This window comes from Haplochromis burtoni, unplaced genomic scaffold (assembly GCF_018398535.1).
Source record: "Haplochromis burtoni strain Fernald_Lab_line unplaced genomic scaffold, NCSU_Asbu1 Contig_385, whole genome shotgun sequence".
Taxonomy (NCBI): Eukaryota; Metazoa; Chordata; class Actinopteri; order Cichliformes; family Cichlidae; genus Haplochromis; species Haplochromis burtoni.
The window spans coordinates 4,302-20,268 of NW_024582746.1; the positions used below are offsets into that span (position 1 = coordinate 4,302).

The 15,967-nt window shown below is 37.8% G+C and overlaps 2 protein-coding genes across 6 annotated transcripts in view; one reads left to right on the forward strand and one right to left on the reverse strand.

The window, feature by feature from the left end:
- LOC102292443 (NXPE family member 3) overlaps positions 1-9,241 on the forward strand; it is a 10,565-nt gene extending 1,324 nt beyond the window's left edge. Inside the window, exons 2-7 of the mRNA XM_005944073.3 lie at positions 767-920; positions 3,246-3,671; positions 5,787-6,079; positions 6,301-6,371; positions 7,292-7,498; positions 7,582-9,241. Of these exons, the coding sequence (XP_005944135.1) occupies positions 801-920; positions 3,246-3,671; positions 5,787-6,079; positions 6,301-6,371; positions 7,292-7,498; positions 7,582-8,135 (1,671 nt within the window). The 5' untranslated portion in view covers positions 767-800 and the 3' untranslated portion in view covers positions 8,136-9,241. The remainder of the gene's footprint in view (positions 1-766; positions 921-3,245; positions 3,672-5,786; positions 6,080-6,300; positions 6,372-7,291; positions 7,499-7,581) is intronic.
- A 1,048-nt stretch (positions 9,242-10,289) lies between these two features.
- LOC102292742 (angiopoietin-related protein 5) overlaps positions 10,290-15,967 on the reverse strand; it is a 14,313-nt gene continuing 8,635 nt past the window's right edge. For 2 of the 5 annotated variants that reach the window (XM_014340657.2, XM_005944074.3), the window contains exons 3-8: positions 12,863-12,943; positions 12,716-12,743; positions 12,523-12,614; positions 11,803-11,920; positions 11,417-11,602; positions 10,290-11,224 (exon numbers count right to left, since the gene is read on the reverse strand). In XM_014340657.2, the coding sequence (XP_014196143.1) occupies positions 10,926-11,224; positions 11,417-11,602; positions 11,803-11,920; positions 12,523-12,614; positions 12,716-12,743; positions 12,863-12,943 (804 nt within the window). In that variant the 3' untranslated portion in view covers positions 10,290-10,925. Of the gene's footprint in view, positions 11,225-11,416; positions 11,603-11,802; positions 11,921-12,522; positions 12,615-12,715; positions 12,744-12,862; positions 12,944-13,097; positions 13,832-15,190; positions 15,514-15,967 lie in introns of those variants that run through there. The other 3 variants (XM_014340658.2, XM_042212659.1, XM_005944075.2) reach the window with 3 other exon arrangements.

Genomic DNA, 15,967 nt, shown 5'->3' on the forward strand with positions numbered 1-15,967 from the left:
AAATTGAAATAAAGTAGAAAAACTTACTTTTTGGCATACAAATTACTTTTTTTCGTGTTAAATTGTTTGTGTTTGACAAAATGTGCGGATTTTTCACATGTGATAGCAGAACTGAGTTGGGCATGCACAGGATGAATCACATCATTTGAAACTTAGCCCTGATTGGAGAAATTGGAAGTGTTACAACTGACCCACGTTACAACTATCCCCGGTCTCCCCTACAATAACTAGAGTCAGTTATCCGCAAAAACAAACATGACGAGGTCATATTTGTTAGGATAAGACCATATGTCATTTATGTTTATTTATCCCAAAGTTGTGAAATTCAACTACAGCTGTCATAAGTGTGCGTGCGTGTGTGTGAAAACCTAGATGAATATGGAAATGCACAGTAGTTTATACAGGAACCATTTTCCTTGTTTTAGTTTTATATTGTTTTAAATGCAGGGAAAACGTGCTGCTGTTGTACTGAAGGGTTAAAGTACCAAATAATCATAAACAGCCAAAATAAATAAATATCTGCTTACACCTATGAGTAATGTTGAAAGCTCATTTATATTTTACAGGCTGGGCCGCAATCATTATAACGTTCAAATATTTTGATGAAAAATCACTCCATGTTTATTAGCTGGCAGATGTTCATCATCTTCTATGATTCCAGAGAAGTTTTATGACAAGTTTTATGAGAACTTTTCTTTTCTTTTCTTTTCTTTCTGAATAAATAGTTACCAACCCATTTTTTTTCTTTAATTTTTACCTGTACCAGGTGAGCTGGGAAAGATGAGTACTGTTCATCGATCATGAAATTCCAAGTTTATAAAAGAAAGGTCTGCACATGCCTTCCAAGGTATGGCTGCATCTTCCTATTCTTGGTCGTGTTTGCCTTAAGCTTCGTGATAGATTTCATGGACATCCTGGAGGTGAGGAATTGTTTTTTCATTCATTTATACATCTTTTCTCTTACGCTTGTCCAATTCAGGGTCATGAGGGCTGTCCCAGCTGTCTTTGGGGAGGAGGCAGGGTGCACCGTGCACATAGAGACAGACAACTATTCACACTCACATTCACACCTATGGACAATTTAGAATCACCAGTTAACCTAACCCCACTAATTGCATGTCTCTTTATTCATTTATTTGGGACTTAAATCATTTTAGGCAGTGAGATAAGGTTCAAGAACTGTGTTTTTAGAATAGTTTCATTTAATGACAGGCATTGTTTTTGTTTTGTTTTTTTACATTTCAAAATTAGCAGTGTAGTTTTCTTGCCAATGGTTTCTGTATTTAACTGGAATGTTGTAAATATAACCAGCAGACATGATGGTGAAGGATTGATCTGTGAACTCTATGTGGCAAATAAATGTCTACCTGTGCTAACCAAGAAGCATTGTAAACAGGTGTATTTATCTTATTTCCACCAGTCCTGATACGAGAGTAATTCTTTCACCTAGCATGTAACAAATAAATCTAAACCAATTTAAAAAGTGATTGGTGATTATACCCCCACATTCCATACATTATACACCTCTCCAGAAGTCCCACAGTCACTGTGAGTGGAAACACATGTAAAAAATGTTTGTACAAAATGGCCTTGGGCACCTTAAATAGCAACATAATGGCTTCTTACACAAAAAATACAATTTCTAATCTGACAACTTAACTATAAACTTTGAAAAAAGTAACAAAATAGGAGTATATTTCACAAATAATTCTTTTAAATATTGCTTCCGTAAAAATGTTTAAAATCCACAGTATACTACTAAAAGTTTTCAAATCTATTACAATCGACTGTGCTGTTCTCATTGTCAAATACAAATTCTTTTCCATTATGTGTATTTTGTCATATATGATAGGAAAGGTCTAGAAGTTACTCCATAGTCATTTGCAATTACACTGTAAGGAGGGGAAGTCTTATTTCCTATTTACCCATTGGTAAAACTAAATACCTACACTAACTGAGCAAAAGAATGAGAAACAATATACAGAATCTTCAAGTTTTATTTGTTTTGTCCCTTTTACCAGGACAAGGTAACTCCATAAACCTTTTTTTAGGTTTGCCCCCTTATGATTGAGGAGACACACTGAAGCTCACTCACCAGATAGCTTCCAACTCTCTTTACTTGTAAGCACAATCAATGAAGAGCAGTTACAACCCACTCTCTGAATAATGATTTGTATTCACAATGTAAGAAGAGAAGGTTAACATGCTCCATAATATGGGCTGCATCAAAAATATTGTGCAGTTAAAATGTGCAAACATCATTGTTTTTTTTGTTTTTTTGTTGAAAAACAACAAAAATCTATCTAGTACGAACATCTTTTTTTTTAACTACTCAGAAGGTACTCATTAGTTTAAAAAAAATAGATGAAGTATCCATCCATGTAATTTGAAAGTTTTGTCATAATTTCTTTCTCTTGCAGTGTATTTTTAATCTTTACTGTAAAAGTCCAGGTCAAAAGAAAATTAAACCATGAGTCACGGGCAAGCAACATGACTTACTATGTGTTAATAGACCTCTCTGCATTGACTCATACTTGTTATTAATCTCTGTCTTCCTTCTCTCTCCCCAACCGGTCGCGGCAGATAGCCGCCCCTCCCTGACCCTGCTTCTGCCGGAGGTTTCTTCCTGTTAAAAGGGAGTTTTTCCTTCCCACTGTCGCCAAAGTGCTTGCTCATAAGGGGTCATACGATTGTTGGGTTTTTCTCTATATGTATTATTGTAGGATCGATCTTACAATATAAAGCACTTTGTTTGTATAGCGACTTTTGTATTGATTTTGTGCTGTATAAATAAAATTCAATTGAATTGACCGTGGACCACAAATTACGCCCTTGGAACTGTTCTGTAGGATGGATGTCTGGAAAGATGGCTGGCTTTGTTGCCTCATTGTCCTAAATAGAGCCAACATTGTGATAAAGTGCATGTTCATGGTAAATCATCTCTTTCTGTCAGTTTAATGTTAATGTTAACCCAGACAAACCTGAAGTAACTCAGATATTGGAACAAGCTCGGGTTTAGTGCACTCATTTGTATTTGACATCTTCACTGAATAGTTTATTAATTTTACTGAAGATTGAAGATCAAGCAGATGTGGATCATTAGACATTTGTATTGGCACAAATAAGACATGAAAGTAGGAAATACAATTTCAAGAGAAACGTTTTATTGTAATTTGTTAACTGCTGGCCATTTATTTGATGGATTTTTGTGTCTGCTGTGCTCTCTCTCTGTTTCCCATTTTCAGAATACTGTGAAATCTACCATCCATAGCTCATATGCAGACAGACATTATGACTTCTGCAAATTCCAACCACTGTCCCTTAAGGAGACTCGTGAAGAACACCTCCTATTAAAGTCCATCGCTTGGCCTGAAACTCCACCTTTACCATTTCCTCATTACCTGAGCAAGACTAGTGATCCCTCACACAGCAGCTTCACCATTCTCTCAGGGAGGGAAGACGGAGAGTGGCACAAAGATGATAACCTGGAGATTCTGATCAAAATGTACGACTTCCAGGGGCTTCCAAAGAAATTTGGGGGAGACGTTTTACTTGCCCGGCTCCATAACCCGACTCTTGGTGCAGGTGTGGTAGGGCAAGTGGTGGATCATCTCAATGGCTCCTATTCTGCTGTGTTCGATTTACCCTGGGAAGGAAACGCAGAGGTTGAGGTGATGCTAAAACTGAATTTCAATGTGATCATGGTCTTTCAGTCAACCTTCCTTTTTAATACAATATGATCTTCAGACAAAGGTAGGATTCTCATTTCAAGATAGTAGACTAAACAAGACACAGGTGCAAACGATTAAAATAAGGATAGGGAAGTAAAATTCAGACACAGGAGACAACTTTCAAAGTAAAACACAGAAATGGTAACAGAATCTAACCAATCAGACACAATTCACACTTGACATAAAATGAACTAAATCTGAAAGCCAAGCTATAAACACTGAAAAAAAAGGTTTCAGGTCCTAAAAGGACATGGAAGTTAGCTCTAATTTGGCACTTGTCACGTTTAACTTTAAACTTTGTTAAAACTTCAACTGCACCCAGTCAAAAAGCCACACTCTAAAGCCGAGACCACATTTTTGTGCATGACTCTTACTGCAACCAACTTTAAGCATCAATATTATGTGATACATCATACAACCTCACTTCCAAAAAAGTATGGACGAAGTGATTTGCAAATATCATAAATCAAGATTTTCTTCATAATAGAACAATATAACAAGTTTAAACTGAGAAAATGTCCTGCTGTAAGGAGAAAAAATGTCATTTTGAATTTAATGGTAGCAATACATGTTGAAAAAGTTAGAACTGGGTCGTGTTTACCACTGTGTGGCATCTCTTCTTCTTTTAACAACTAAGGAAACCAAATTTTGTATCATCCTCACTTGATATAGGATTCTAGTGGCTTAACAGGCCTCATTTTATTTTCCTAATGTTGGTCAAAGTCTGTACTGTAGGTAGCCCAATTAAGCAGTATGTGACTCTTCTACTATGAAGCCATGGTGTTGCAAAAGATGCACTGTTTGCTTTTGCATTCTCTTTCTGAAACATAAAAGTCTTCCCATGAAAATGCCATCATCTAGATGGGAGCATATATTCCTGTAAAACCTGTAGAAGAACGGATCCTCCCACCAAGCACTGATGATGCTTTTCCACATGTGCAAGCTGCCAGTTCCAATAGCATTAATGTGGTGCGCCTGACATCAGAGAAGCAGGCTTTTGAACGGAGTGCTACTAACATGTTTCCTTTCCTCTTTATTAGAATTTCAATTCATATGACCACAGAACAGTTTTTTCCACTTTGTCTTAATCCAAATGACCTTAGCCCAGAGATGATAGTGGTGTTTCTTTATCATGTTCACATGTTGCGTCTTCTTTTCAGGATAGATCTTTAACCTGCACTTGTGAATTGCATGGTGAACTGTGTTCACAGAGTGATTTCTGGGAGTGTTCCTGGGGTCACACAGTGATTTCCATGACAGAATTATGCATGCTGTCTGTAAGCCTGAAGGTCATAGCTATCTAATATTTTTTCCCCTTATCCCATGCTTACAGAGATTTCTCCAAGATGCTTGATGATATTATATATTGTAGGTGCCGAAATATGCTAAGTGTTTTCAATCCTACATTTTGGAGCATTGTTCTGAAATTGTTCCACAATTTGTAATTTTTGCATATTTTCTTTTATTCAAAGAAACTGGGCCTCTCTGAAATGTTCTTTATACCCAAATATGTTACTACCATGTTGCCCATTAACCTAATTACTGCCAAATCCAACTGTGTTTTAGTAGAGCTCACTTTTCCACTTTTCTTTCCATTATCCCAATTTTTTTTTGAGATGCTGCCATCAAATCCAAATTGAACTTCTATTTCTTAGAAAATAGTCAAATCTTCAAACTTCTAAAAGTATGTTTAAAATGAACAAAGAAAAAAAATGTGTATATATATAAAATGTATTTCTGTTCCCTTACAGATAAATACTCAGAGAGTGCACTGGTGTGGTAGCGGTTTGCACTCTTGGAGTGCTTCTTTTGCTTGTTGATTTCTAAAGCAACTAAAACCATATTAATACTGATAAGATGACCACTATACATCGATATACATGATGTCTAAAAGTGTGGTTTGCATATTTAACTTCAACCATTTGTTCTTGTCATAAGCAGTATGCCGAGGCATGATCATTATGACGTCATCATGATCTAAGGGAAGTTTAGCTGTGCTGTATGCCAATCCACAGGGAAATACACAAATAGGAATGTCATTCTTTGTCCTCCCAGGTAACACTGGTTCACCCCAGTGAGGCAATCACAGTGCTGCGCAGTCTGACCAGAAAACACCCTGACAGGATTTACTTCAAGAGCTTCTTCCGCTCAGGCTACATCAATGAAACTACTGTCTGTAACGTATGTTTGCGTCCAACCCAGCAGCCTGTGTGCAACTACACTGACCTCAGTACAGGCGAGCCGTGGTTCTGCTACAAGCCAAAGAATCTGAGTTGTGATACCAGGATCAATCACTCCAAAGGAAGGCTTAAAAAAAACCTCATGACCACAGAGACCCTTTTTCAAAGGTGTGTATATGCCACATTATCTGTGTGACCTAAATGGGGAATTTCTAAAGTCGAGGCAAAAAGTGATTTTGAGGCTTTTCTTCCAAAAAGCTAATTATTTACACTCGGATATGAAGAAAACTTCGTCTGTACTTGTGTTAATGGTAAATGGGCAAAAAAAAGGGTATTTTTGTTTTGTTCTCTGCAATCTAAATCATTTTGTTGCGTGTGCTTTGCCTCAGTGATGTCAACATGAAAGTCTCCATTCCAGCTTCAGGACCTTCCTGTGTCACTGTTTTGCCAAAAACTAAAGGTAAATTACAAGTTTTCCAATTTTTTACATTTTTTTTAGTAGTATGGAGTAAGCTAAAAGTTTTTGGATGCGATGTTAGTGTTCATGTGGAGAGATAATCCCTAAGAAGTTTTTTTCAGTGCTCCTTCAGAAGCTTGACTGCTACACATGGATCACTCCCTGGAAGCCATGTTCTGTGCCCTTGCAGTGCTGGGTCTTCGTAACTGTGTCAAAACACAACTTGTCTTGATCTCACAATTTTCTTTGCACTGTGTGTGGGCCCACAGTTGTGTGCTGATACACACTACATGTTCAGATATACTCAGACTTCCCAAAATGTTACAGTACAGCTGTCCTTCAGGAATTCACCTGCACAAACCTGTAAATGTCAAACAGTGACTACAGTTCCAGTTGATCTCCCACTGGATGTGCTCTCTGCACAAATTTAAGGTCCATAAGTAAATGTAAGTGATTATAACAGGACCTTCCAGATGCAATTTAAAAGTAGCTGCAACAGAAGAGTGTCATAAATGAACCATGAGCAAGAGATAAGGTTTTTGGTTTTTCTGACTAGTTTCCAAAATGTTTTGATCACAACACAAGCTGCACTTAGCAGATAAAATGCTGAATGAAGTGCACCCTCTCTCTTTAATCTTCAGTTTGAGGCAAGTTTTCAACATCCACATATGTGGTGAGTTGTAAGGTTTACAATCAAGACAGATTATGATATGTTCAAAGCTGCCATGATTTCATGTAGATGGCCACAGGGTTAAACTGTTCCAAAACTAATATAGTGGTGTGAAGTCTTGCATCTGTAGTATGATGGTAGAGTGGCTTTTTTTCTCTGGAATTTGCTTAACTTACGCATGATTGCCACAGTAAGATTAGACTTATCAGCTGGTTAAAAATATACTATTATTTATTTTTTAACGTCTTCTCAGGTTGGTCCATGGTGAGTAGGCGCACTGTGAAGTCTAGACCCTCTGGGTATTATTTCCACGGTGTGTGGCGAGCATTACGTGGCCCCAGAGTTCCTCACTTCAACACTTCCTCAGCTATCACTCAGTGTCTGAGAGGAAAGGTGGTTCATATATACGGAGACTCCACCGTCAGGCAGTGGTTTGAATACTTTAACGCAACACTACCAGGTAGCTGCTCCACAAACCTCTCTGGCAACAATTTGATTTTTTTCACAGTGAAACTTAAATCATTCTCTCTGTATTATTTTCAGATCTTAAGGAGTTTAACCTGCATAGCCAGAAAAAAATTGGACCTTATATGGCTCTAGACTATGTGAACAACATCTTGGTGACATACCGCTGCCATGGTCCTCCTATCAGGTTTTCCAAAGTCCCAATCAGCGAGTTGCGCTATATTGCCAACGAATTAGACAGCTTGACTGGAGGCAGCGATACCGTCGTAGTTCTTGGCATTTGGTCGCACTTCAGCACTTTCCCCGTTGAGGTCTACATCCGGCGTTTGCAGAGCATCCGCAGGGCGGTGGTGCGGCTGCTGTCCAGGGCTCCAGATACACTGGTTGTCATTCGGACTGCAAACCCAAAAAATCTGACGCTCTATGAGACAATCACTAACAGCGACTGGTACTCGCTGCAGCGTGACAAGGTGCTCAGGGCCATGTTCAAAGGACTGAATGTCCATCTGGTGGATGCTTGGGAGATGGTCGTGGCCCACAACCTGCCACATGAACTCCACCCACAGCCTCCAATTATTGAAAACATGATTAATGTTCTCTTGTCCTACATATGCCCTAAAAAAGGTGGCTAGATGTGATTGTTTTTCAGCAGCCCATGCACACACACATTTATTCCTTGCTTATTTATAACAGAGATAAATAGTAATGAATAATTAAACTGAGCCTTTGGATTCTCATGCAACAATCCAGGAAATACTGGAACTCCTTATCTGACACACAAGCAGGATTTACATAAGGGAATATTGCCTCATACAGGCTCATTCCAATGAACCAATCTATGACACACTATGAATGTTTTATTGACAGTAGGTTGTAATTCAAAGTCACTTATTGAGTAGTTTACTCATTACCACAAAAGAAGTAAGCTTCACTATGCTGCCTTGCTTCCAAGAAAATGTGTTTTGCCAGAGTCATCTTTTCAGTGCAACTCTTGTGTTTTCTGCAGCAAATCAAATAACACAAAAAGGCAAAATAAAAACGTAAAAAGGGGTAACATTGAACAAAGTTAGAAATAATTCAAATGTTTGCCATAGATATATATTCAGGTGGACATAAAAATACCGAAATTAATGCTACTAAGAAGGGACATAAGATGGGATATAACATCTCGAAATAGTCACTGATTGTTAATTTAATAATGCTAAACATTACTTTATAAAATATGTAAACCCTGTAAAATGACGTCAGATTTTACACAACACTGCCAGTGAATTTGCATCTATTTCTAGAGTACTGTTGGGAGCATTAATCTGACTGACTTCTCAGGTATTACCTCTAGAGTTAAGTGTTTACTGAAAATATCACAAGACACGTGAATGTATTTTCTGGATTCATGAAAGGACAAAAACAAGAAAAATGTTCTCCAGCTGAATGAAAAGAAAAAGGAAGTCCTTGTCTTTGCCCGTGACAGATTAAGTTAATGACAACTTAGGTTCTCTTGCCACATTTGCTAAATCTTCTATCAGGAACCTTGGTGTAACGTTTGACTCTGTCTTCACTGTCAATGCTTACTTTAAATCTCTGGTTCGTTCTTATTTCTGTTACTTGGATCACCAGGTTGAGTTCTACTGTGTCAGGCTTTGGATTGATATTTGTTATTTATGCCTTTATTTTATCACATCTGGATTACTGTAAATTCATTGTTTACTGGTTTTAATAAAGCATCCTTGGAATGCCTGCAGGTTGTTCAGAACGCTACCCACATACATTAATCCAGGTGCACTGATTCTCCATCAACTTCAGATTCCACTTTAAGATTGTGGGTTTTTTTTTACTTTTAGAGCTCTGCATGCACAAACATCCACTTTTCTAGCACCAGCTCCAGACCCCGAAACTCTATGACGCTGTGATCTCTTTTAAAAAGCAACTAAAACCTCATCTTTTTAAACTTGCTAATGGATAACCTTTTTGTTTTTATGTTGTCGCATTTTTGTTGTGTTGTTTGTAATATTTATCTCGAGAGGTGCTAAATAAATAACATTTATGACTAAATATAATGTAATTTAAACATAAGACTGTTAAATTAAAGTATTGTTTAAAACTGGTTTATGTTTTTAGTTACAGTTTTATTATGTTGGAAAAAGAATTATTTTTTGCTATTGGTTATTCAAACTACTTACAATTCAATAAAATGTTATTTATATACCAAAGTGACCAATAACAAGACACTTTATATGATAAGAGACAGATATCAGAAACAGAGCCTCAACATCATACTGACTGAATTATGCTAAGGACAATTTGGAGAAAAATTATTTATACCAAAAGCATGACCTGTGGTCAGATGAGACTAAACTAGGTCTATTTGGGTAAAGAGATACTGCTCATGTTTGAAGAATGAATCCATCCACAACCCAAAGAATACCGTCCCCAAAGTAAATATGAATAATGAAATGAAAAAGATATGAATAATGAAAAAAGATATGAGAAGATTTTGAAAGTAGTCAGCAGCAAAACTTGGGTTCTCGTGTTCTCTTTCAACACGGGGCGATCGTGGCTCAAGAGTTAGGAGTTCGCCTTGTAATCGGAAGGTTGCCGGTTCGAGCCCCAGCTTGGTCAGTCTCGGTCGTTGTGTCCTTGGGCAAGACACTTCACCCGTTGCCTACTGGTGGTGGTCAGAGGGCCCGGTGGCGCCAGTGTCCGGCAGCCTCGCCTCTGTCAGTGCGCCCCAGGGTGGCTGTGGCTACAACGTAGCTTGCCATCACCAGTGTGTGAATGTGTGCATGAATGGGTGGATGACTGGATATGTAAAGCGCTTTGGGGTCCTTAGGGACTAGTAAAGCGCTATATAAATACAGGCCATTTACCATTTTCAACACGACAATCTCCAAAAATATACGTTGGCATTCTGGTCTGCACATAGCCCTGATTTGAATCCCATTCTCAGGGGTGAAGACCAAGAACCATGCCAGAAGATGGTCAAATCTGGAGAAGTTTAAGAGATTTGCCAAAGAAGAATGGTCTAGGACTGCTCAGGTGGTGCATGTGAGACTTGTTGAAAAAGACAACAAAGGACTGCTGGCTGTTATCCAGCAAAAAGGATTTTCAACATAATTACTGGCAACAGAGGGGCTAATAATGTTGACTCTGGCATATTTTAGTTCTTGTAAAATTATTTTTAATACATAAAAAGAGAGGGTAAGCAGTGCTTTAACAGGAAGAGACCTCGGGTAGAACTTGATTATCTGGAAGGCATGTTTTTCAGTTTAGTACAGAAATGACTAAGCATTAACAATACACTGATTTTCATGCTTTTAGCATTGTATTTTACATATCTCCTTCACAGTTACTTTTCTTAAAAGCTTTGTTGAAAGTTTTTTGCAGAATGAAAATCAGCACTTGATAATTTGAGGAGGTTCCTTTCACACCGACTTGATCATCATTCTTGTGGCCTTGGCTGAGTATGGTGCAGGTGGTTTCCAGGTGCGCCAGTGGAGGCCCGAAGCCCAACCTATGTGTTCACCGTAGGAATGCCAGTCACCGTTTAGATTGGCGGACCCACACTTGCTGTACCACCACCCGCCGCCCTCTCTAACGGTACATGCTCCAACAGCAATGTCACCAAAGATGCAGGGGGAGCAGCCATCACTATCGCGGTCAACTGTGCTAAAGCCATAGCCATTCTGATCAATGCCTTTATAGGCACCACGGATGGCATCACCTTTGGATAGAGTGGGAAACAAATCAAGAAAAATGAATTTTTAAAATTGACAGGGTTTCTTTAAAGTACAAAAAAAGAACAATATCTAACACCTGATTGCATTAACAAACAGTGAGTAACATTTATGTGTATATAAAAAGCAAAAGAAATATGGCGACAGTAAAAACTTCAACAGGCTTCAGGCTTCAGTACCTGCATTTCCATGGTACTTCCCAACATGTAGTTTGAACGCAGTTTTCTCATTTCCCAGTCTAAAGTTTTTGTACTCAGCGAAAGCAGTCCCATCTTCATGATCCCACAGATCCACCCTCATTGTCCACTTCTTGGACTTGTCTTTGGTAAGATAAAAAATCTTATTCAGCCCGAGCCAGTGGTCCTCTGAAAGTCAAAGCACAAAGAAATAAATGGTAAATGGCCTGTATTTGTATAGTGCTTTATTTAGTCCCTAAGGACCCCAAAGCGCTTTATACTACATTACACTACAAAGAAAAGATTTAATATTTTTATGTTAGATCCATTCTTGATCTCTAGGATTATATATCACTACATCATAATAATAATCATTGTAATTTATTTACGTGTCAGGTTTCCAAAGCCAGTTTTATATGCTGCCCATTTTCTGTGGAAAGAAATGGCTCCTCCGCTTCGTTTTTGAAACACCGTCCAGCCTCCATCTGGATGCATCTCACAGTAGACCTGAGTAAGAAGTTCATTCACCACATATTAAGAAATTCAGCTGGCATTTACTTCTACTTTTTATCTAAGGAGCAAGAAACATTTTAGAATATGGCCTACAAGTAGTGGAGTAATTCACCTGTAATAAATGGAAATTGAATATTTTATTTGAAATTACAATCTAATCATACTAACCTATGAATACTTAAAAGTAGGTACACTACAATAACTCGGGTTTTTACAGGAAACAAAGAAATTATTATATTGTATGTTAAGTACAGTGTAAGTAATTTTAGCTTGTGTAAAATGTTATGGTCATTTTGCAGAAAAATAAATATTTATGTATCTTACATCCATTTAGATAAGGGGAAATTACACCCTTGGTCGGGGCTATATTATCGAGTATATAACCAGAAGCTCAGTGTGCTTTTTGTTTAACATTATTGTTTACTTAATAGTTATGAATATAAAGTAAACTGTATCCTGTTATCTATAACCAAATGAAACCTTGTTCTGGTGAAATCATTTGATAGATAAATTGCAGTTATAGTTTACAGTGCTGCTTCTGTTTGCTGTGATCTTATAAACATGACTTTGTTATTATTTCTTGGCTCGATCGATACCTTAAACTTGGTCGCGGCTCCATTTGGCTGGATCGTATAAACGCCACTGGATGCTCGTGGTGACAGAGTCTTAATCTGTGTGCAGTCTGTTCCTGAGGCGTACACCATAACAGAAAGAAACACAATAAGAAGCAGAAGAATAAGACTGAAATAGTATACTTATCTGAGTAATAACAAACAAGATGATCCATACCTTGAGGAGAACCTGCTTTGTCCTGTCTCTAGCAATACAAAGAAACAGTTTTAAAGTGAGTCTTAACCTTGTTTAAATATCCATCTTAAATACTGACAATACAGAAGCAGGACAGACCAAGTAGGGAAAGAATTTTAAAGCTCTTACTTTTACCCCGGCCTGTTCTGTGCAGCTCGAAAGAAATGCCAGGATGAGTCCACAATACACAACCAGACTCTTCATTTTGACCTGTGTTTAAAACAGACCAGACTGTAAACAGTGTTTAGTCCAATGAAAATTGCTGGTAACTCTGCTCTCAGAAGATGACTGGCTGCTCAGAGTAACTCTGTCCTGTTCATTACTGCAGCAGTAATAGTCAACAGTTTTTTCTCCAAACACATACTTGCGTGTTAGGTGAACCTTAAACCCCGTCTCAAGATTAACAACAGCAGCAGTCCCTTTATCCAATAGCTTAACTACCACACCCCCTTCACTGCTATGACAAGCGCGTCACTTCCTACCTTAGGTCAGTGTGAGTGTGACAACTCAAATCTGAACAACTGATGCAGTCATCCAACATGAACTGCAATGTTCTCTGAAAGAGCTTGTTTACCTAATGTTACGCAACTTTCACAATGCTAATTTCTCAGACCTCTCTGGCTACACCTCTCTCTAACATTCCAACTGAGTAGTTCTATTTGCACAGCAATAAAGTCAATGTTTGTGGAAGCCAGTTACAGACATTATCTTTTTATTGACTCGGATAGCAAGGGATGTTTACAATTGCTCCTTTGGCGTCTGTAGTTAGAAAAATTACATGTTTCCCTTAAATCTAAATTTCTCTTCAGATATTGTTATTCCCCAGAGACTCTGCTCAGTCATTTCTTCTTATTCTTGAAGATGATAAATTTGATGTAGATATGAAACTGAAAGAATAAATTCTAATTACTTTTAAGCAATTGCCTAACTTTTTATTTAATGGCTCCACCAGATGAAATGTTTTAACCATTTAAGCATGGCACCAAATTTTCCAGTTATTTATGGTTTGTAGTAGTTTCAGTGATCGCCAGGTGTCCCATGAGACGTGTAGTTTTAAGTAAAATGTTTTTGCAACTTTTAACTTCAACTTTTTACTATGAAGTCTCAAACCAAACTCTGGAAGTTGATCAAAAAACGATTTATGTCTTATTTTTCCAAATGTTTACAGTAACTTTGGATAAAGCACTTGTGAGATGCTCCACATTTCCCTTGTGTATCTGTGATAATGTCTATATGTACTCTAGCAGGATGATCTTTGTGGTTGTTATGCTACAATCACAGTAGGAAAAACAGTGGTTGGAGAATGCAACACAACCAAAATTACTGTGTATGGTGCGCAATGAACTTGGTTGTTTCGAGTGATTGTTTCGACGACGGGGCCAGCATGACGCACAGGGTGACGGCTGAGGGAGTTGCATGCTTAATCTCTGGGTGACCTTGGTTAGAGCAACTACTTCCAACTGGTTTTTGACAGCAAAGAAATTGCAATTTTTTCTAGGGAGGTTGCAATCTACTCTGGTGTGACTGAGCCATTAAATACAAAAAAGCTAGACTGTGGTGAGTAGAGCAGACAATAATAGCAATTAAGTATGTTATTGTGTGTACCCAATAGGGTAAGCATGAACATGCATGAAGATTGTCACACATACAGCGATTATCAACAGCTATACATATAATTCTTTTGATTTTCATATTTATCATCCCCCTGTGAATCCAATGTTATTTGTTTCCACAATGGAATTTCACCACTAAATAGGGAATGAAGAAATTGAAAAATTTGGTGTAATTTGGTGTAACTTGGTGTACCTATTTCTACTGGTCATGTCATCGAGTCAAGTGCTGACTTGGAGTCAAAATTGGGACCAGTCATTGGTTGGGAGCAATGGGACATCTGCAAAAGGGATGTTTAGTGCAGCTATCAAGTTGAAAGCTAGCAGTTACAGTATTAACATTTTATAACCTGTTACCTTGGTCTTGAATATTATTAATGGAATGAACATGGTTTCTGCCATTTTTATGGTCATTTTTTTTTACCTCTTCTTTTGTGGCAAACTAGTAATGGAGTGGGCTCATTGGAGGGTGAAAGAAGGTATCTTTTGTAATTAACTGATTTAAGCCTTGTGTAACAGAGATGACTGTTAAGCTGTGAATGCTAAGTTATGAAATTTGGGCATGTGATATGGTACTAAGGTTTATCCAATTTATTGTAAATCTATTGTGTGATATGTGTAGTGTGGTGTATTTTCCAGTTGTTTAATGATTCAAAAGCTGTATATTTTAATTATATAAAACTCTAAGTAGCCAATTATGACCAACTGTCACCAACATGATTATCACTATTGTTTTCATCAGCAGTGAGTTTGGAATTATTTGCCACAATTATTCATCGGTTTTAGTGACAAAAATATTTTTAATGCACTGCCATCTACACCAAACACTGCTTTCGCATTTTCTCACCTGTACAAATCTTTACATCCAAGTGAAACTGGTCTTCCTCCTTCCTCCTGCTTTAATTCAGTGCATCTCTTATCAGAAAAATAAAAAATTGACACCAAAACTTAAAGAAATTACATCAACAGGGCATTGCCTTCACTTTTACATTGTCCTACATTCCTGCAAATTAAAATTTCTTTGCAGGAAATGTGTTTAGTATAAGTCCTTCACTACATGCATTGTAGGGGGGTATGAAAAGGGGAAAAAAACCCAAAGAAAATGCTTGGACACTGCTAGCATGGGCGCCCACACAAAGGCAAAGCAGGAGATGAAGCATCGCTGAATATGTTTCCAAAACAACTTCATTCTAAGCAAAGACTAGAAAATATGGTGAAGCATATCTTCCCTTTGGCTTCACCTGCACAAGTGCCAAGATAGGTCTCCCTTGCATAATTGGTTTTCCCTTTGTTGGAAGCACGCGTTGGGCTCTTCAAATCACGGACAAACAGTATCCCACATTCTTAATTTTTAGTTCACAAACACTTCTTTAATGACTAACTACTGACATTTTGGGGATGTTAGCTCTTTATACAGTAAGGTTACAGTGGGATACAAATAATATCAGGCTGATCCTGCCACGATTTGTTCCCTCAGTTCAAATCACGGACTAACAGTATCCTACAGTTGTTTATGTTTTTAAACCCATTTTGCACAGAGAAGCATTTTTTGACAAATGTATTGATAGCAATGTTGAATATTATTATCCATCCATCCATCCATCCATCCATCTTCATCCGCTTT